Genomic DNA, 20,751 nt, shown 5'->3' with positions numbered 1-20,751 from the left:
CTTCGACGCCGGCGCGCCCCAGATGTCTTCAACTTGGTCTGTCGAGCGCGCCTGTCTTCACGAGAGCATCTATCTTTCGCCTCGATACCCAACACTCGGAATATTGTTTCTTCACTACTTCATTAATCTATCACTTTCTGATGGCACATGAACTCTTCGTCTCCTTGGTGTGCTTGATCCCAGTCACCTCGGGATGACAATCTACAGAAACCTCGGACAGCGATACCGTTACGGTATGCCCCGGGCGGACCCATCTAAGGATTGTATGGACGCCGCCCTCGGACGACAAACTGCTGACACCACGTTGCCTGCCGGTCCTCCTTTCGTTCGACTTCATCCGCATCGCCTCACCTCGCATCGCGGCGCTCCTGATCGAATATCGCCTCCGCTTCCATCCGCGTAGAATCTACTCCCAAGATCTCAACCAGCCTGGTATATTTCGCCTTTCAACGCCCGGTGCAGACGTACTGCAAATATATTGTCGACATTGTCGTAGTAGGAGAAAAGCATACTATCGAAAGTGCGATGTGAGAGTGTTCAAGTAGGACGGCATAGACGTAGGGTATGGGTATATGAAAGTACAGCATACGACGCAAGAGGGTGAGCGAATATGTATATATGATCGCGGATATCCATGGGGCTCGCTTAAGACGAGGACACAGAATCGATGACCATAGCGTCCTCAATGGACTGCATGCGGTTCGGACGCGGAGAACCGGGGGGCGAAAGCATCAAGTTGAAGCATTCATTGGGATGCTGATCAGGGTATTAGTACGTCGAATGACACATACTAGAGGCAGATAGACGAAGGCGTACCAATGGGTTAGCGCTTCCGATCTGCGGAACTTGTCAGTCTCGTGCGTTGTTATATCGCAGAAAACATCGGACGTACCTGGGGTATTGAATCGTTACCGTCGAGCTCGCCGATGTCCTTCCCTTGCATCTTCAGTTTCTCGATACGCTTGCGACGCATAAGCGTTGTCTGAAAGACGTCTTCCCTGTAGAACATTGGTCAAAACCTACGTTCGATCAAATCACAGTCGAAGACGTACGTGGCCTTCCTCATAAGCTTGAAGATCGAGCATTTAGGCTCGTCCCTGCCATATGATTCGATCAGCATACGTGCATGCGCTTCGGAAGGAAGAGTATCCTACGTAGCGTGGAGATGAGCGACTGTGAAGGTAGCAAGACAGGTAAGCGGTGATGCTGCCATCGGAAGACGAACGAGCGCACCTGGGTCATGGTAATAGATTTCTTCGACTCCCAAGTCCGTTCGCCGTCACGGCATGCGGCGAGCGATATCTACAACGAAGTGTGTGTTAGTACAATCGCAGCGACGTACGCAGGAAAGATACTCACAACATGCGCCTTTGCCCTCTCCTTCCCAGCCCTCTCCTGGCATTTTCCGTCGCATGTATCAGGCTTGACGTCCGCCTCCGGAGTCGAGCACCGCCGGAGATATTGATCAAAAAAATTCCGTCCGGGGATGCTGTCGACCAACTGCAGAACCTTGTTCTTTGCCAGTGTTCCCACCGCGTTCGAGAAGCTGTGAACTGTGAGCGACCGCTTGGGAGGAGGCTGAGTGCTCGTCGCGGAGTCCGACGTGCGCTTGCGCTTGCCTTTTTGGCGCTGGCGAAACGGGTGAGTGTCGGAACGGTGGCGGCGAGGGACGCGGGCCGCGATAGAATCGAGGCGATAATCAGGCTTCGGAGATCCAGGTACCGCGAGATTGTCGACGGTCGTCGCGACCTCGAACATGACGTCGCGGCTCATCGGCTGATACTGATGGATGCGTAGTTGCGGGCCGGGGGAGCCCCTCTCACGATTGGGCTCGTGCTCGGGGGGGATGGTCTCGGGCTCTACACGCAGAGAATGGAATGGGCATCTCGCTCGCATCAAAGAAGGGGCATGGACGCACCTTCACAGATGATCATCGGCACCGAGGAGTCAGCTACATCTTCCTCCATGTCGGTCGGTCCTGTGGGCTGTGGCTTGGTAGATGCTCGTCGTGTGCTTGCGCGACTTGGGCGCTTCGCTGATCATGAACGGAGTTCATGGATGTGTCGAAAAGCGAACATATAAGGGCTCACATGAACATCCGGAGTGACTCTTGCACGGCTTGCCGGGATTCTGCGTCAAGAAATCGTGGAAGATCTTGTTGCATTCGTAATGCTCGAGGTCCAGAAGTGTTCCAGAAGTGCAGGCGTCGAATATGGCAGTGAGGCACGATCCCTGTGGAAGCCTTTCCACGAGGTGAAGTCTCAGCTCCTGACGACACAGTGAATGTTAGGAGGACTGATTGAGTTGGCCGTGAGGGTACATACATCGTCGAGGATAGGCTGGACCTCGTCATTGAACCATATAGCTAAAGGGTATCGTCAGAATCACTGGGCTTAGGTCACAACAAGTTACCTTCGTCAAACCCATCAGGCTCTGTGTCGGTAGGGACTTGAGATCCGTGTCCCGAGTCTAGTTGCATGCCTTGAGATACGAAGTGTACGCACGAGTAGATAGACTCACAGTAGAACATGAGCTTGTCTCCGGACCTTGCGCCGTCCACAAACCTCTTGATCTGACTAAGCTGTCGCACCAGGGGGGAGAGGTCCGCTTCGGATCGCAAAAAAAGTTATAGGCAGACGTACCACGTTCTCCCTCGTAGGTTGCAGAGATTCAGGCGTCACAGCGTCATCGAGCATGAGAACGATCTCGTCTTCGACGAAGCCGTACTTCTCTGGAGCAATGACAGTAGCAATGAGCTACGCGCGCGCGATAGTCGATGGCAGATCGCCCGCAGGACTAACCGACAATGAGGTCCCTCCACGCCTTGGCATCTCGGTGCGGCGAGCAGAGCTTCGCCTGCGAGCTGCCGCCGATCCCGATGATTAGGGCGCGTCGCAGCTTGGAGCGCTTTCCGAGCCTAGTCCGACGCATGGGAGAGAGGAGAGATCGCGGAAAAGAAGTGGACGAGGCGGTCGCGCGGAGGGCTCGCGCGACGCACCAGTGGGGATGGGGGATGGCTCCATGGTCGCTTTTGTACCCGATTCGCCCTGACGTCGGCGGGATGAAGGCGCTGTATAGCGATGCGGAACGAGGATGCCATGGCTGTGGGGCTTATCCAGTTACGGGGAGGAGGAGGAGGAGGCGGGTGACAGGTTTGTGGGCGTCGAGGGAAAGGAGAAGGGGTCGGCCATCGTGGCCTCCGAGCAAATTCCCACACTCATTCGACCGATATCGGATCCCGAGCCGCATGCTCCGTCCGCCTCCGCCTCCGTCCATCCGCAAGCAGCTGAACAGACGGCAGCGAGACTGGTCTCAGAGCCGTGTGTTTGGACGCAATGAACACCTGTATGACGCGGGGCTGAGCGCCGATAACTGGTCACTCCACTCAGTTAGGCTGTACCGTAGACAAGAGATAACAGTACAGCACGTCCACACAATGGCGACCGTATCATCCACGGGGCCTACACGCCCTCCCATCGGCATGAGTGAGGGACAAGAAGCCAGGTGCCAGTGAGCGTTTCAGCCAGACACATGGCTGTCCGAGCGTGTTTGCGTCCCTGGGCCAGAACGTCCGGCTGCGGTCGGGAATACTCGCCCACCGACTGGACCGTAAGAGCCACGTTGCGGACAGACGATAGCTAAGCGTTGAACAGGAATAGACGTGCGTACCGGATGACACGCGGATGACACGCGCACTAGCGTTATCCGATGTGAGCCTGACTGCCCACACGAGACTCGAGAGTACTTATGAATCGGATCAATGGACATACCTGAACTATTTCTCATTAAAAGGCCGCTCACGGCCGGACTGCCGACGGCCAATTTGCACGCTCGAGGCGTGCACGGTCGAGACGCAGCTCGAGGACATTTGCCACGTGCCGGCGAAGAAGACCAGAAGCTAGAAGGACCGCAGAATGGCACGAGAGTGTGACTTCAGCAAGAAGCAAAGAAGCTCAGGCACAAAATCATCTTGTTCATGTCTCGCTTAGCTCAGAGCAGCATAGTGAACCGAAGTCTGAACCTAGAGCGCACCAGGCGGAGCGAAGCGATACAGACCACAGCGCGCATGCGACAGCGACAGAGAGTACGAGGACAAAGACAGGAAAGCGGGGGACCAGTGACGAGGATGTGATGGAGACGGGCTGCTTATATATGACATCAGCTGCGTGCTGATAAGGGGGAAAATAACTTTACTCCGCCCCGCACCCGGACCTCCCCTCGCTGACCAATGTAACGAAACGCAAACATCAACAGTCTCGAATCAAACAGACGATGAATACATACATATGTCTCACATTTCGAGCGTTCAGTCTCCACTACTGTTACCAGACGGTACAAGTAATGGGACATGTGAAATCCTATTGATGACGTCATCTACGACCCGGGATGCCTGCAAGGTCGTACTAGACTCAACGAAGTGCCAACACATGGAGGTATATTAAAGCATGAGCGTATCTTACATAGTTGCGACTTGACGATAGATTGCACCCGGAGAAGCATACGGACCATGTGTGACATAGGATCGTTAATATGGCCGACCGACTCAAAATCCGAAAACTATGCGTGTGTGGAGGGTGTGAACAGGAAATCGGTATTGAGATGAAAAGCGTGTATGGTATTCTTTCGTGGAGGCACACACTTTACTTGTCCGGCTCTGCGCTCAAGTTCTTCCTGGGGAATAGTGCCTGAGCGGCTACCGGAGCAGTGCTACCACCGCGCCAATCCTGAGTACCAGCTGCAATCGAAGCGTCCATCGAAGCGCTTTCGTATAGTAAAATAACAGAAGCTACTGAATGATGGTCCGTAGAGTATCCGTGAGCATAGCGATCAAAGGTGGATGCCGACCGCCGCGGCGATCGACGCGAGCGGGAGGTTGACCTCGACCGCGGTCGTGAGCGAGAGCAGCTCCGAGGCGATCTTGTTGATCAGTCCGGGTGTCGATGTGATAGTCGCCGCCGAAGAGGTTGTCGTCGTAGAGGTCGTAGTGGCCACATTCGTCGTCGTCGTCACCGAGGTTGTCGAGACCGCAAGGTCATCGACCGCAGTGTCGGAGGGCGCGCCCATGCTTCCGCTGCCCGACGGCATGCCCATGCCCATGCTCCCAGAGGGCATGTCGCCGCTCGGCGCCCCGCCCATAGAGTCCGAGCTGTCGTTCGCGACGCCGCCATCCTCCGTAAGCGTCGCCGCCGCCGTGACTGTGTACGCGGCGTCCGCCGAGGTGTCGATGCCGATCGCGGTCCAGAGCATCAACCCATCCGAGACGTCCTCCCCGAGGTACACCCACTCGGCCACGGGTCGATGTCCGCCGCCTCGGAGGAGAGGATCGAGTCCTCGGCGTTTGTGGTGAGCTCCTGCGTGTTGGTGCTGTACGGCGCCAGGGCCTCGACCTCGCTGATCAGATCCTGGTCGAAGAAGATCTGGCCGACGTGCGAGACGTAGGTGGAGGTGTAGGTGCTGTTCTCAAACGAGGTCCCGTTCTCGTGCGCGAGGATGTGAATGTGCGTTGCGCGGCTGGTGTAGTGGCCCGGAAAGATCGAGAGCCACTGCGCGACGCCGTCCTCGTTTGTGGCCTGGATGCCGCGCAGGAAGGTGGTGTTCTGCGGAAGAGACGACGCTCAGTGTGGTCTGAGAATCGGCAGCTGGTGAGGGCAACGTACGAGGTTCTCGGGCTCTGACGCGCTGTTGCCGTTGCCGTTGGCAGAGATACCGGAGTAGACACCGGTCGCGTTCGCGTGCCAGAAGTCGAGGTAGACGTTTGGGACGGGCTCGCACGTGTTGACGTCGATGATTTGGACGTCGACGTAAATATCGACGCCCTCCTGCTCTTCGCGGACGTCGTAGCGGACGTACTCGCCGGTCACGTCTGCGAGACGCTATGAGACACAGCGACGGGAGGCAGGACGAAGAACTCACAGTAGGGGCCATCGGTGACCTCTGGCGCGAGGACGCAGGAACTGTTGCCTGAGAAGAGGACGGAGGCGTCGGTGTTATTCGTGACGCCGGTGAGGTTCGACTGGTGGTCGGTACTGAGGACGGTGTCGAGATCACGCTTCAGGAAGGGAGCATCGCGGCCTGAAAGACCGTCAACCATGCGATAAACATCGATGCACATGAAGACACATACGGATCTTGTGCGACTCGCGCGCACCCTTGGCGAATGCCTCGCGACGCTGGATGGCACGGTCGTAGACGCCATCGCGCTTGCGGAGGGTGGCCTGGCAATCGGCGAGGGAGCGACGGGCCTTGGTCTGGAACTCCATGCGCTTCTCGAAGGCCTCAGTGCCTGCCGTGGGATGCGGGTGGGCGGAAGCGATGGTGACGGCGGCGAGGGTGGTCGCGAGGAGAGAAGCGAAGTAAACCATTGAGGCTGTGTGGAGCGAGAGGGGCGGGAGAAGGAAACGAAGTTGGAGACTGTGGAAGGGAGCGAGGGAAGATCGTGGTATGGAGTCTCTTCCAGACTTTCGCAGCCCTTATAAGGCGCGACCGCTTGAGCGCAGTTGCTGCGCAAGCAGTCTTTGGCCAGATGCAAGGCGGGAAACATACGGCTGAATATTGACGACAAGGCTCTCTGAAGGGATTGCGATATGTTCGGGCTGCGGAAGTGCAAGTGCGTCAGAGACATTGAAGGCGAACCGCGCACTATGGCTGCGGTGGTGTTGACCCGCCCAATGGCGTGGAGAAGTGATCGAGGATGCCAAGATCGCTGTGCCTCCTTCTCATATTTTCCGGGGTTGCTCCGTGCACCGCTCTTCATCGCATCGGCTCGTGGCTTGGCATCACCGGGCTTTGCGTCCTCACACCGAGGGGTGTGACCAGAACCAACATACTAGAAATGGCCCATAGCAGAATTGTGAGCTGCGACATCTGAATAAGTACCAACAGGAGTAGACAGAAGACTCGGGGCGCCGGACGACGCGACTTACGAGTTACAACATACCTGGGAGATTGTTCACTCGACGCAGTGATGGTGAAACGTAGCCGAGCAATCACCCGACCTGCGGTCGACGCTCCATTTGACAAAGTCCTGGTGAATGCCTGCTCGAAGAACACGGCTCTGTCTGGACAGAGGTCGTTGTGTTCGTTCACGGTAAAGGGGAGAAGTGGGACTCCGGCCCGGGTGAGCAATCGGAGAGAGATAAGCGGAGAGTGAAAAGTAACTTCGGAATCCGGATATTCAACTGGCGCACGAGCCACTCGCCGACCCGGATGTCGCGTGCGCGAGTTCGACTCTCACACTGTGACTTTGCTTTACCCCCTCACGTTCGAGCAAGAAAGTACCGAATCTCGTCTCCACGCGCGTTCTAACGCATCTTTTCGACCCAGATTCGGTATCCCCCATGCCCGACAATACCCTTGACGATTCATTCCTTGGCCTATTATTCAACCGCCTTCGCGGCGGGGCACAACCCACCGGCCCAATTCGCAGTATGCAAGCGACGACTCCACGAGTCTTGGACACGACCCGACGAGCCTTCCCTTTCAAAAGTCCTCCGAAAACCCGTCAAGTCCACCTGCATCTTCATCGGGTACTCACCCTCAAGTTCCCATTCTCTTATTCCCTCGTGTGGTTGTTACACCTGCTCCTCAAGGATTCCACGCTTACCCACTCCAAGAGCCAAGCAGCAGCGCGTCGCCGTCCTCTTCAAACCAATGCCAGCCTTCCCGGCGGCGTTTGCTGCGCGTGAACCCGCTCCTTTCGCGTTCCAGTAGGGCCCAAACGAGGATCGCCTACGACATCATAGATCGACCAGGTCCCAGGAACGTCCTCGATCGCCTCACGCGACGCCCATTTGCCCTTGCCCGCTTTTGCAGCCGGCAACATACCCACCTACAGTGCGCCTCATCTTGCATTCGGACAAGTTTCCAAATGTGATCGTCGTGGACGCCAACGTATGCAAATTGAACACCGGAAGTTACGGCGGCGGCAGGATAACAGGGGTGGGGGCAGCTCGGAAAGGCAAACGGAGGGATCATACGGCCGTGAACGCCATGCAGTATGTTTCCATCATCCTCGACGTCCTGCATGCCGTCTACACTTCGTTCTCCACGCCACTCTCCCCCACGGAATGGTCTGCCCTCGGCGGTGCGAAGAGCTGGAAGGCCGCTAAAGCCTACGGTCGCCGGATGCAGGCGGGTGGTACTGGCGATTGGAAGCAGGGTGTCTGTCACCTCGACCTCGAAGGGGAGACTGTGTTGGTTGGCGTTGAGACTTTCAGCGTTGTCAACGTTCGCTCCTCTGTTGGGCTAGGGAGAGTTTTCTTTGGCGTCCTCTGTGAGACCCGTTAAGCATTGTGTTTTAGCATTGGATGCGCTATATGGACGTGTCTATGTCGATTCCGAGACCCGCTGTTCTTGTAGGACGGACCGGCTCGACGCCCCCACCCTTTCTCGGCCAGGGTTTGTTTAATACTTCACATAGTAGTCCATCGTCTACTCTCTGGTAGAGAATACCCCGCCTCTTTTGTAACCTGGGCACCCGGAGGTGTATCCCAGTTACCTTGTTGACCTTGTCAAGTGCAGTGAACACGCGGCAATGGTGCCAACTCGTCCAGTGTGAAGTGATCCGTGGTCCGGTCCGTACATCGTATCTATCACAACAACGCCTCTCACTGCGTCTCCGCGATCCGCACCACCAGCTTCACCCCGCTCACCTTCCCTCCATCACTCTCTTCGCGCCCTCCGGGATCCCGCTCAAGCCCCCAGGGATCACCTCGACCCGGTTCGGCTTCACCGTCCCGTCCGCGAGCCATCCCGTCAGCCGCTTGTACACCTCAACTCCCAGCGCCTGATTCGGCGACACCTGGAAGCTCGCGAACAGCCGCGCGACCCGCTTCCCGTCGCCCTCGCTCTGCACTGGCGCGAGCACCTCCGGGCCCGCGCGTGGCATCACGGAGACGAAGCCGCCGTGGTCGCCGAGCGCCGCGTACGCGAGCCGCTGCGTGTCCACTTCCCCGATCGCGTCGTATGCGAAGGCGACCGGCGCGTCCGACGCGGCGGTGGAGACGGCGGCGAGGAGCTCGGGGGTGGGGAGCGCGCGGTCGACGACGTGCGTCGCGCCGAGGGACCGGAGGAACGCGGCGTGCTTCGGGGCGGCGGTGGTAACGACGGGCGAGAAGCCGTTCATGCGCGCGGCTTGGATGGCTGTGTGCGCTTCTTAGCGGTGAGAAGGGTCGGAGAGGTCGACAGAGACGCACCGAATTGGCCAACAGAAGAGGAGCCGCCGACGATCACTGCAGGCTTGCCTGCGTACTTGGTCGTGCCGCCCTCCTCCCAGGGCGCGGGCAGGCCAATCGAGGTCGGGCCCTCTGGAGCCCACATCCCCGTGACGGCTGTTGCGAAGCCAAGTGGGACGGTCGCGGCGTCCTCGAAGGACATGCTATCGGGAATCTTAGCTTGTGGTCAGCTGGGTAGTTCGAACAGAAAGATTACACTCGCGGGTGCGCACCTTGGCGACATTGTCCCCATGCATGGCGCTATATTCTTTGTGACCCGCGTCCAGAGGTGCGAATTCGCCCGGGCAGAGACTGCCAACGGCAAGAAGCCAAGCCCATCAGCGAACACCTAGACAGAGACAACAAGAGAAAGCTACGCACATCCTATCGCCCTTCTTGACGCTCGTCACGTCCGCGCCCACCTCCTCAACGACGCCAGCGACGTCGAACCCGCCGAGGAACGGGTAGTTCTGGATGAACGGCGCGCCGAACGCCTGGATCCTGGCATCCGCGGGGCAAATGCCCGCGGCGACGATCTTGACGAGTACCTGGTGTGCCTCAGGGGTCGGGACGGCGAAGTCGCTGACGAGCTTGAAAGGTGCCTTCTCGGCGGGAACGATGAGTGCTTTCTGCGTGTCGGGGCCATCGGTGTTGGTTCAGGGTTTTCTTGGAGGAGTAGATGCTGACGTCGGAGCAGCACGAACGCACTATATACACGGTTGAACAGACCCCGTATACCGTTTTACCCAGCACTGCACGATGCGTAAGCTAGTTTCGGTGGTCTGTGGGTCCATCAAGAGTGGGTCCCGGCTGGTCGCTATTCACCGGTCGGGCCTGAATAGATGACTTTTGACATCTAATACGTTGCCGCGCACGTGGGCGAGGTGGGTCTCGCTTAGTCAGCAAACGGAAGCAGTACCGACCGGCGACTATACATTGTTTGAGTCAGATCTTTACGTGAGTCAATAGCGTAGGGAGGAGGTGGATCGACACCCCTAGCGCCCGGAGTATCCGCCAATGGAGCCGGCGCGGTGCTCCGAGTCGAAGTTCGAATCCTGATGGTCACCTTTTCCCAGAGCCTCCTGCATCTTTGGTCTCGTCCTCCGCCGATCTGTACCTCACCCGGTCACCGCCTACACTTTACGAGTGGTTATGCTGTCATTTTCTTATATAACAAGAGTCTTTTCAGAATCTTCACTTTCACTCCGAATCCACGATCGCGCTCCCTCTCGCGCCTATCCGGAGGGCTCCGCCGGCTGCCATGGCGCCGAGCGCCGCGTACGCGTTGAGCCGCTCCGTGTCCCCATCTCGATCGCGTCGTACGTGAAGGCAACCAACGCGCCCGACGCGGCGGCGGATACCGCGGCGAGGAGCCGGAGGTGGGGAGCGCGCGGTCGACGACCTGCGTCGCGCCGAGGGACTGGAGGAGCGCGGCGTGCTTCGGGGAGGCCACGGCAATGATGGGCGCGAAGCCGTTCATGCGCGCAGCTTGGATGACTGGGTGCGCTTTTCAGTGGTGAGAAAGGTCGGGAAGGTCGACAGAGAAGCACCGACTTGGCCGACGGAGGAAGAGCCGCCGATAATTACCATAGGCTTGCCTGCGTACTTGGTCGTACCGCCCTCCTCCCAGGGCGCGGGCAGGCCGGTCGGGCCCTCTAGACCCCACATCCCGGTGACGGCGGTTGCGAAGCCAAGGGTAGAAGAAGGGAATATGTCGTGAGGGCCTTTCGATACTGTAGCTAACCTTAGACTGTGCAGGATGATCTAGCATACACACGGCGGCCCCACTCAAGCTGCGAGCCGCCAGCATCTGGGAGTCCCTTGGGAGTCCCGACGGACGAAAAGCAGAGGCTAGCGGAGGACCACGCGCGGTCACATTTGAGCATGCCGAGGGACAAGATAGCATCAGGAGTCCATTGCGTGACAAACTCGATTCCGAGAAGATGGGTATACAGCACGATACAGTTCCAGAAACCGATAGTTGCAGTCAGTTTAGCTCGCGAAGCCCTAGCAAGAGAGATCATTGAGTAGATCGTACTCGTTCGTCATGGGAAAGTCGTATAGAATCATGTTGCGAAACCCGCACAGCTCGAGTCCCTACTCGATCTTTTTGTGCGAGAACTGCAAGGAAAGCGAAGAAACCACATCAGCACATGGCCTTGATATGCTATCATTTCAATACACAGAGACGCAGACGCACCAGAGTGACGACGGTACCGTCATTTAATTGTTCCTTGTGGGGGATGAGCTCGTAGCCAAGATATCCTGGCAGCACGCGCCACGCCGCCCAGTAGACCACGCCAGCGGCCATGACTCCAATCCCAACAAGACAATACCTGCGTGTGTGCGCATCAGCGTGTACTCCATGGCGATCGCACAGAAGAGACACACAGGTAGTACGGGAGCGGGGGAGTATCGCCGACACCATTCGCGGGCTTGAGGAAGGGCGCAACGAGCACTGCAGCAGAGATGTCATGAGCATGAACAAGATATACGATCGGGGTGAACATACGGAAGACGGAAGCCGCCGAGAAGAATACCGCGAGCGGCCACCAGACTGCACGTGCGCGTCAGTACAGATCACAGGCTAAAGCCGGACCAACACACCCTTGAAGGGCCGCGGGAGGTTCGGCTTGTGCCACCGGAGGTAAAAGAGACCGACGACGATGAAGAAGTTGATGATCTGCTGCGGGTACCCTTCAACATCCAAGATGAAGGGATATGCGACTGAAGGTGGAGGCCCGAGGATGACGATCACCTGCGTGCCGAACGTCAGCCATGAACCCAGTGGGAAGCAGAAGGTGCGAAGGAAGGCGAGGAAAGGGTATACGCACAGAAGGGATCATGTGAATGATCAGGCCGGGAAAGGGAGACTTCCCTGTGGGCCAGTTTGAAGCCCAGAATCGACTGCCGAAGGGGAGAGGGATGCCTTCTTTGGCGAGCTCTGAAATTGGTGATTAGACGTATTCCCCGGGAGGCAGGTGGTGGAAGGACGAACCCTGATTCACACGAGAAGCAGCAAATGTCTAGGTCACCGATGATTGGCACTCGTGCATGAAATCAAGTAAAAAATGAGACGCACGATAGTGACAACATTCTGTAGGAGTTTTGGTGAGGAAGCATTCACCGTTTGACATGACGTCACCACTTACTCTGTGATCCAGGTCAACCGGAGATAGATTGCGTGCGAGTCAGTTTTATACGCCCATCCTATTGATCAAGAATACCCACCCAAGAGCACTGGCTTTGTGTCAGAACGTGACGGAGGAGGAGCCTATGGGAGTACTTACCTCAACGCAACGAATACCGTCAGTGCCTTCTGCGCGGTCGCACCGAAAACCTTCTTGAAGAACAGACTCGCAACCGTCACGCCAGAGTTTGAAATCTCCTCCTTCGTCGCCGCGCTGTAAGATGGAATCAAAAGCGGGCTCGGACCCGGGATAAGAAAGCGACGCACGCGAAGTAGGCAACGTTAGCGAGCAGGTAAAGCACAGCGCAGATCCCTAGCCCGAGCGGACCTGCGATCTTGAGCGTGCGCACGGGGTTCTTGACGTTGTTGAGCACGTAGTTGACGTTCGACCAGCCCGCGTACGTGTACAGTACTTTGAAGGTCGCCGTGGCATACTGGTGATAAGCACAGCACGGCTCAGCGGCCGTCGCGAGGCAGAGCAGACAAGGTACAACGCACGTCGTTGCTGCTATGCGAGCTGCCGGCGAACGCGTTGTGGAAGTGCGTGTGGGAATCTTTGATGCTGGTGGCTCCCGAGAGCACGACCCAACCTGAAGCAGAACTATCAGCTTGACACCCCGAAGGAGCCACTAAAACCCAACCCGTGACGACAACGAAGACGAGGATCACGATTTTGAACACACTCAAGCCCTGTTAAATTGGGACGGGGATAAGATATGCGAACAGGACACAAAGAAGTGCAGTCTCACATTCATCACGTAAACACCAAGACGCGGGGTCAGTCCGTGAAGAAGCGTCACGAAGAAAATCACTGCCCGATACAACAAAACTAGCATTAGGGCAGCAAATCCAAATGACCGTCCCGTATGGCGCACCTGCGAGAGCGATGCCACGCGTCACCCAGCGATCGGCGGTGTGTCCTGCAGTCACGAGAATGCTATGCTACCTCAGAAACAAGCCCCCTTATGCGCTTAGGGGCAGTGACGTACTTCTGTGCAAAGACCTGAGGACAACCGCAAAGGCAATCAACCGTACTGTCAGATTGGAAGGATCACAGAGGCGTACGATACATCCGGACGCCGTGAAGCCGAGCAAAATCGCGTTTGCGGCGAAAATGACGGTAACAAGGTACTTCGGCTTCTTATAGGCGGCTTCCAAGTAGACCTTCTCTCCTCCCGAGCGCGGGAACATGGTCCCGAACTCAAGCCAGATGAACAGGCCACAGAAGGAGAGGACGAAACCGAGGACCCATAACATGAGCGACGCGCCGATGGAGCCGACGGAGTTGAGGATCGAGGAGGGGGTGGAGAAGATACCAGTACCGATGATACGGCCGACACTTGACGCGAGTGGTGGAGAATTGGAGTGAGTGTATATGCGCATGAAAAAAGACGGAGAGAACTCACATGAGCAGTGTGCAACTGAACACGCCTAAATGACGGCCCATACCCCCGGCAGCGTCTTCCCCAAGTCTCAGCGATGGCCGGATGAGATGGTGAGACGAACGGACACACCTTCCTCGAACGTCAGCCCACCTGGATTCACCCCCGGATCGACTGCGGTCGTGAGCTCCTTGGAGGCCGCGTCGTCGTCGTCGCTGTCCACCACTCCCTTCTCGTTCTTGACATCGAGCTGCGGATCCTCTGCGATCACGCTCTCTACCTCAGCCTGCTCTCTGGGCTGCGGAGTGCGTCGCAAGCTTGAAGGCAGAAACTGGGTGAACGACGCCATTGTGAATTTTCGTCGTCACCTTGCGCGTCGGTTGGCGCAGACGGACAAGGGGCGAGAGGGTGAGGGAGGACACGTCCCGAAAGCGCGTCGGCGAGGGCGAGGAGCATTAATGGCGAGTGTATTAATAGGCTTCTCGGGCGAGGGCATCTTGAGGCCCAGGAGAGCAAGAAGGAGATAAGTCTCTGGAAAGCCCGCGGTAAGGGCGCGGGCGATTGGAAGAGGCGGAGCACTCACGTTATGTCCCAGCGAGTAAAGGTAATCGCGCCTTCCGCCATTCGCGCAAGGCATGGCGAGTGCCGCGAGTGCGCGATGCAGATAAGGAAATGGCGGCGGACACCGTTGCCGGCATCGCTCAAACGGACACAGGCTGCGATAGAGCCTTCGGAGCGGTGAATGCAGCACACGAGAGCCTCACACGACGCCGTGATCTCGGCCGAGCTCCTTTGATCTCGCTGCCACGGTCACGTGAGTCCCCGCGTTCTCGGAATCAACTTCGGCTCTGTGCCTTCAGCCCTCCCCTTCCCGCTCTCTTTCACCGGGGGACTCCCTGTCTCTGGCGAATCGGCGCACGCCCCCTACCCCCCATCGAGTTCAGGATCAGACTCGTCGGGTCCACCCTCTCCCTCATTCGCAGGCGCGCTCAACCCCACCTGCCCCATCCCTCTATCGCTGTCGGCTTGCCGACAGTCCGACTCGGTTCTCTGAACGACCCGCGGCGCCTTCGGCCGCACCCCTCTCCTCAACTGCCTTCGGGCGAGCGACCCGTCATATGCGGTATGTGGTCAGACGAACGCGGAATACAGTCTTAGCTGCGTAGTTATGCGTACATATGTGACTTGTAGGGATAGACAGAACATAATAATAATAAAATCTGTGCCTTCTCTGCTGAGTGCATATACCCCGAACGTGCATATCTCCGTTCGGCGTCAGCTCTGCATAGGATTGTGTCCCTCTGCCCGTCACTCTGGACGACTACGACAGGTTTCCGTTCCACATCGGCTACGGTTTCAGCCACTGCCCACATACAAATTCACTCTGTATCTACACTATGCCGCCCTCGCCATCCAGCTTATTTGGGGCTTAAGCGTTGTCTGACAGGCTTTTTACTCCCCAGTTCCAAACTCGTCCCCCAGCGTGACAAGACAAACCGGTTCAGGTTGCGGGGAAGTCCAAGCCTAAAGCAAATACATGTCGCTCAAGGCAGCGACATCCACGCCGCCAACAGCTTCTCAAAGTCCGGTGTGCCCAACCCAGTGACGGGGTCCCAGCCCGGCGCGGCGACGAACCCGAGGTCCTGGTTCGGCCCGCACGCGAAGTTGTCGCCCGATATGATGTCGTGGAACACATCCGCGAACGCGGACGAGTACAGCTACAATATTGCCAACCATTCAGACCCAGAAACGAGAGACGACGGAGGGAACGCACCGCGGGGTTCGCCCAGCCCACCACCGACTTGCCCGCGGCGAGCCGCGCGTCATTGACCGCGGAGATGAGGGCGGCCCAGACGGGCGTCGAGGCGGAGGTGCCGTAAACCCTCCAAAATCCCTGGTTGATGGCCACCTGGTAGTTCAGGCTGGATATATACGCATCAGCATCGTGGCGCTGGGGAGGCAGACGGCTGACGTACCCGAGGGCCGAGACGTCGGGGTACGCGCGCCCGGCGCGGTTGAACGCCTCCGCGCTTATGTTGCCCGTGAAGTTGGCGATGTAGCTCTGGACGGCGGCGTCCTGGAACGACGGGCGGGCGATGAAGTTCGAGAAGCCGCCGCCGGACTTGAAAGATTGTGGCGCGATCTCACGATGCGTGGGCTGCACCGGGGTGCGTCAGCGCGATCAGGGGAGCATCATGGGGGGAAACGCGTACGTCTCCGGCCTTGAGCTCCGTCGCGCCGACCGAGGTGACGTAGGGGCAGGTGTTGCCGATGTGCGGCGCGAAGTCGGGTTCACCGACATCGGGGTAGCCGATGGCGTCGACGCAAACGTTGCTGAACGTCGCTACGCCGTTGTCGCCCGAGCTCATGAGGAACGTGATCCCAGTCAACGCAAGCTGGAACATGTGTCAAAGACGAATGCAGGCAGAAACCAGCGCACGAACCCACCTTGCCATACTCAGTACATTGCCTCTGTGCGGCGATCGAGCCAAACACGAACTCAGCTTGGTCGTAGGAAATGGATATGACGTCTGCCCGTGGCTTCGTACCGCAGTCCTCTGGACGGCAATCAAAACATAAGATGGGAAGAATCGCATATAGGGATACCTACCGTTATTATCGGACTGTTCTGGTTGCGACGAGTTCGCCCCCTCAAGGGTGCAGTAGTCAGCGTCGAGCGCCTTGAGGAGGAGGTCATACTGCAAGTAAGGGAAGCTGGGACCACCTAGGGGCCTATGTCAGAGGCACAACACATAATCGAAGTGAGCCAAGAAAACCACCTTCATTCGTGACCTGGTACTGAAGCACTTGCGCCTCCTCGCCCAGAAGACCCATGGCGTACTGGAAGTCGAGGTTCGGCTCGAGGAGAAGGTCCGAGTCGGTTATGGACTGATTCGAGATCCCTGCTCCATAATTAGCCGTTGGTCCCGACGGACGCACCCGCACCCGCACCTCCATCAATGCTCACGAAAGTAGGAGTCTTGTTCGCAAGATCGGGGGCGTAGTTCTCGAAGAACATACGTAGGTCCGCAAGGTTGAGTGTCTCCATACCGAACTCAACTGCCATCACGAGATCAGCTCCGTCCCACGGCGGCCACGTGAGAAACGAGACTCACCGATGCCGATCGAGTGCTGTTCAGGCACTACGAGGTCGTAGTTGAAGTTGTACAACGTCCGCAGACAGTCGAGCGTCATCGCGTAATAGCAGCTCGGAGGGGGGGTAGGATAACTCGAAGCCTAGAGCCACATTCACACATGCGCGCACCACGCAGGACCGTACGTGAACACGCACCAGCCGTTCTGCCGCTGCGGGCTTGAAGTCCGAGGGCGAGCCCTTCGCCGGCGCCCGCCCTGCCGTATTGTCCGCCGTGCGCTTCGAGAGTGGGACGACATCAAAGTGGATCGTCGGCCAGACGGTGTCCACATGCTTCGCGACGTGCGAGGGGAGGTGGTAGCGGTCCCCGCACGCGACGTGCCGTGTGCCGTCCGTGTGTTCATAGACGTAGTACTCCGCATCGAGCAACGCCTCCGCCTCGGCGACAGACACGCTCATGTCGAGATACCCGCCATCCTTGCTGAGCCGGACGCGCGACGCGTCCACCCCCTCCGCGCTCGTAAGCCACGCGCGCACAGTGTCGACCGACTCGTCCGTGGGGCGGAACGTCGCGGCGACCTTGGCCGGGGACCAGTGCTTGCCGTAGTTGGGCGAAGCGGGGTCGGCGACGTCAAGGAGGTACGCCTCGAGGTGTTCGATGTTGGGCTGGGAGAGCGCGAAGGAGAGCGGGACGACCATGTCGGGGTCTGCGCGGCGGTGGAGGGACCATCCGCGCGGGGTAGCGGCGCGGCGTTCGTGCACGACGCGTGGCGAGATCGTCGTCGCCCCGACGAACTGCGCCGCGAGCGCGAGCGCGGTGACCCCGAGAAGTTTACAGAACGACCTCGAGAGCATGAGAGAGTCGGCGGAGTAGAGGGCGAGGGGAAGAGGAGGGACCAGGGCCCGATGGCGACATGCGCCTTATAACCGGCGGCTGTCTGGCAACGCGCCGAAAGGCGGACAACAATGTTGTGCGGTGGACGCAGGCCGCCGCACGCCGACGGCACCTCCGGTTGAGCAGCAGGTTGAACACGTCGCAGCACCACTTACCACGGCAGTGGTGAATTAAGCTATCTGGGGTACAATGGGTCAGTCACGCCTTTGCAGGCCTTTGCCAGCAGTGGAAGCCCTTGGAATCCTGGACTCGCAAATCAACGACCGCTCTCCCTGCCAAGCACCAGTGTCGGCGTGACGACCGAGACATGCAGTGTGATCTGAGTCCAGGAAGGAGGGTTTCGGCCGGAGCAGTGAGTACAGAGATGGCCCTGACGCTATGCGGCCGTGGATGTCAAAGCAAGAGGTAATGGCACCATTTGTAAGCATATAGAGAGGCGGCGAGCTCGAGCCCAAGATCATGCACATATGCAAGATGGATGGTGTAAATGGATATAGAGGTACTCACCTTGTTCAAGACATTCCTCCTCCTCATGCGGATACTCCAGCCTGGTGTTGCAGCCATGTCTTGCTGACGGTTCCAAAAAGGAACGCCAGGCGGCTCGGCCGGAGCGCGTCTGGGCTGGAGAAGCTGGTGCCTGGCGGTGGAACTCCGATGATGCGGGTTCGCCCGGGCGCCTCCATGAGCGCGGGTTCGAATCCCGATAGAGACACGCCCACATTCACCCATCTTCCTTTCTCATCGACATCGTTCGCCATTCTCGGGAAGGTATCAACGGATGTGCGGCATCGAGGGCATAAACGTATGTAGGGAAAAACATGGACGGAAGGTTGGCTTATTGAATTAGCGAAGAGATGTGTGTAGTCCCCGTCGCTTCAGCGAGCTCGAAACAAGCCGTTCCAAACCAACTACGAGACCGCCCCCGCGGCTTGCCGAATGCCATGCGCCTGCACCGGACACCCAAAGATGAGCCTGTTAGGACCTGCGAGAGGGCGCTGGCGGACGACGAGGAGGTCCACGACGCCAACCAGCGCACACTCCTGCTCGAACCGACCGACGTCCCGAACAATCGCTTCCCAGTCGTCCTCACCGCCCTCACGTACGAGCGCAGGGCAACGAGACGCGACATCTCGTGCCACCTCATGTCCGCTTCATAGGGAGCGCTGACGCAGAAGAGCCGTGCCCACTCCTCCATAAACAGAGGCGGGCGAAGGCCGTGTGAACCACGTGAATCACGTCGAGGATGGACACATACTGGTTCGCGCGGCCTGCGTGTCTGCAGGCCGTCAATCTCCTCCCATGCGTGGGAACACTTTACTAGTAAGTAGTCATCCTCATTTTGATAGAAGTTGCTTATGTACCAATGATATCCTCTGACAGGAAACTCAAGTACTTACGTGCTAGAAGAGGTCTAAGTCATGGATAAAGAAACAACACTGATATCGGGAATGAGTAGTGCAGGAAGTTCACAAGTAACCTAGTGGGGTGTCATCAAAACACACTGACATGTGGGTATAAGTATCGAGCTATGTCTACCGGAGACGGTCAATCGCAACACCGATTGAGTCCACAAATCCACAGCAAGATCTTCATGATCACCAGAAAACTCCGTCGATGAACGGGTAGCTCTGGAAACACCGCTTGGATCTAGGCGAATTGATGATTGCTAATCCACAAAAGGCAAGCCTGGCGGACGGCTTCGTGACGTCACCAACACGGCCATTTCGCGTTCTCATCTCGCTCATCCTTCGCCCAGTGGGCCGCCGTTGAGGTGGAAATGCTGTCTGGCGTGTCCCCGGGGTGTCTCAAGCCTCAATATTCAATCTCCAGCCTCCAGCCTCCGAGATTATACCACCCGACGCAGAACGCACCCCACAAGTATCCCGACAAGCCCGAGGCTCGTGTACGATCAGGGGTGCGAAAGCAATGCCCCTATCTCGTCGCTGATTGTGAGCCTCCCAGTCTCCGATTCTCTCTGCTGTGGTATACCTGCGGCTCGTCAACAGGTCAACCCGCCTACTGTCATCCACCCAATCGCAATGGTTCGCCGCCGCCCAGACGCCCCCGAAGGCTATCAGGACGAGTCGCACAAGCTCAAACGACCGCCCTTCTTCCTTCGTGTCTGCAGCCTTCTCCTTTTACTCGCCATTTCCACTCAGGCGTATCGCATCTCAGTTCGAGCACGCTCCCCTGTTCCTCCCCGAGCCAGATTTCCCCCCCGGGACTTCTATACCAAGTAAGCCACCGCACTACCATGTGTCTTTATAATTCTTTACATCAAGTACATACACAGCCGCACAGGAGATACAGGCGCGGAAACAGGAGTGGGAAGCCTGGCAGCAAAAGCGGCGAGATTTTGAGCGAGAGCGGCGAGACTTTGAGCAAGAGCGGCGAGACTTTGAGCAAGAGCGGCGAGACTTTGAGCAAGAGCGGCGAGAGTGGGGGCAAGAGCGAGCACGCTTGCTGTGAGCGATCGCTGAGCAGCATTTGCAACGCAGTCCGACCACTACAAGGTATGTGATCTGAAAACATAGAGCGCACTCGTAGCATTCATTTCATCTCATCTCCCCTACCTCTCGAGCCCCACTGCGGGTTCCATCGCCACCCGCGCCACCGGTACCTCCACCACAGCATTCTCTCCCTCTGGGCAGACAGAACCCCTCAGCCGCGCCGAAGAGGAGGAGGAGGGCGATCCTACCTCCGAACGAGGCCGCTTCCCCGCGGGCTTGGACGACGGGTCTCCGAAGGCACCCGGGAGCTCTGGTTCCGGCTCGGGTCGACCGAGCCCATCCCACCGAGGCAGTGTGGTTAGCCACCACTCAGACTTGCCTGGGATCCAAAGCCCGTGCCAGGAGGTCGTAATCTCTGCCCCCGAGGCTCCCGTGCAAGACGAGCTTCGAGCGTCACAGTCCTCCTCGCATGGCATCGAGTCGTCGCGCAACAGAGGCTCAGGGGGGTCCTTGGGGGAGAGGCTCAAG

The 20,751-nt window shown here is 58.0% G+C and overlaps 6 protein-coding genes across 6 annotated transcripts; 1 reads left to right on the top strand and 5 right to left on the bottom strand.

Annotated features, from left to right (window-relative positions):
• Nucleotides 1-645: 645 nt before the first annotated feature.
• On the bottom strand, nucleotides 646-2,931 carry BXZ73DRAFT_110615 (caspase domain-containing protein; the record flags this gene model as incomplete). Its single annotated transcript, XM_048017357.1, has 15 exons — nucleotides 646-756; nucleotides 817-837; nucleotides 893-998; nucleotides 1,053-1,069; nucleotides 1,123-1,173; nucleotides 1,234-1,302; nucleotides 1,360-1,629; nucleotides 1,723-1,859; nucleotides 1,919-2,035; nucleotides 2,091-2,268; nucleotides 2,325-2,365; nucleotides 2,413-2,469; nucleotides 2,521-2,581; nucleotides 2,643-2,731; nucleotides 2,802-2,931. 15 exons carry the CDS (start codon nucleotides 2,929-2,931, stop codon nucleotides 646-648), a joined length of 1,455 nt encoding a protein of 484 aa, XP_047870612.1.
• A 1,896-nt stretch (nucleotides 2,932-4,827) lies between these two features.
• On the bottom strand, nucleotides 4,828-6,362 carry BXZ73DRAFT_110614 (aromatic compound dioxygenase; the record flags this gene model as incomplete). Its single annotated transcript, XM_048017356.1, has 5 exons — nucleotides 4,828-5,195; nucleotides 5,285-5,597; nucleotides 5,658-5,863; nucleotides 5,914-6,072; nucleotides 6,125-6,362. 5 exons carry the CDS (start codon nucleotides 6,360-6,362, stop codon nucleotides 4,828-4,830), a joined length of 1,284 nt encoding a protein of 427 aa, XP_047870611.1.
• Nucleotides 6,363-8,647: 2,285 nt separating this feature from the next.
• Nucleotides 8,648-10,006, bottom strand: BXZ73DRAFT_94577 (GroES-like protein; the record flags this gene model as incomplete). The annotated part of the gene is made up of 5 exons (XM_048026725.1): nucleotides 8,648-9,141; nucleotides 9,195-9,387; nucleotides 9,446-9,524; nucleotides 9,594-9,841; nucleotides 9,959-10,006. 5 exons carry the CDS (start codon nucleotides 10,004-10,006, stop codon nucleotides 8,648-8,650), a joined length of 1,062 nt encoding a protein of 353 aa, XP_047870610.1.
• A 1,376-nt stretch (nucleotides 10,007-11,382) lies between these two features.
• On the bottom strand, nucleotides 11,383-14,133 carry BXZ73DRAFT_61069 (amino acid transporter; the record flags this gene model as incomplete). Its single annotated transcript, XM_048021716.1, has 17 exons — nucleotides 11,383-11,548; nucleotides 11,604-11,670; nucleotides 11,725-11,769; nucleotides 11,820-11,970; nucleotides 12,047-12,156; nucleotides 12,211-12,238; nucleotides 12,416-12,452; nucleotides 12,503-12,616; nucleotides 12,670-12,836; nucleotides 12,901-12,992; nucleotides 13,044-13,092; nucleotides 13,152-13,213; nucleotides 13,278-13,339; nucleotides 13,392-13,405; nucleotides 13,468-13,741; nucleotides 13,809-13,863; nucleotides 13,917-14,133. The coding sequence occupies 17 exons, from the start codon at nucleotides 14,131-14,133 to the stop codon at nucleotides 11,383-11,385; spliced, it is 1,710 nt and encodes a 569-aa protein (XP_047870609.1).
• A 1,195-nt stretch (nucleotides 14,134-15,328) lies between these two features.
• BXZ73DRAFT_110612 (subtilisin-like protein) lies at nucleotides 15,329-17,733 on the bottom strand (the record flags this gene model as incomplete). The annotated part of the gene is made up of 10 exons (XM_048017355.1): nucleotides 15,329-15,502; nucleotides 15,559-15,706; nucleotides 15,761-15,942; nucleotides 15,998-16,180; nucleotides 16,233-16,342; nucleotides 16,396-16,509; nucleotides 16,565-16,687; nucleotides 16,737-16,844; nucleotides 16,901-17,021; nucleotides 17,077-17,733. 10 exons carry the CDS (start codon nucleotides 17,731-17,733, stop codon nucleotides 15,329-15,331), a joined length of 1,920 nt encoding a protein of 639 aa, XP_047870608.1.
• Nucleotides 17,734-19,812: 2,079 nt separating this feature from the next.
• On the top strand, nucleotides 19,813-20,729 carry BXZ73DRAFT_84885 (uncharacterized protein; the record flags this gene model as incomplete). Its single annotated transcript, XM_048023996.1, is given in 4 exon segments — nucleotides 19,813-20,009; nucleotides 20,075-20,238; nucleotides 20,258-20,286; nucleotides 20,308-20,729. Coding segments are annotated over 4 exon segments (812 nt in total), but the record flags the coding sequence as incomplete, so codon positions are not given.
• Nucleotides 20,730-20,751: the final 22 nt, after the last annotated feature.

The sequence above is a fragment of the Epithele typhae genome, assembly GCF_022376455.1.
Source record: "Epithele typhae strain CBS 203.58 chromosome Unknown BXZ73scaffold_394, whole genome shotgun sequence".
NCBI lineage: Eukaryota > Fungi > Basidiomycota > Agaricomycetes > Polyporales > Epitheliaceae > Epithele > Epithele typhae.
Note: the sequence above shows the minus strand (reverse complement) of the source record. Positions and strands in the feature narration are given on the sequence as shown.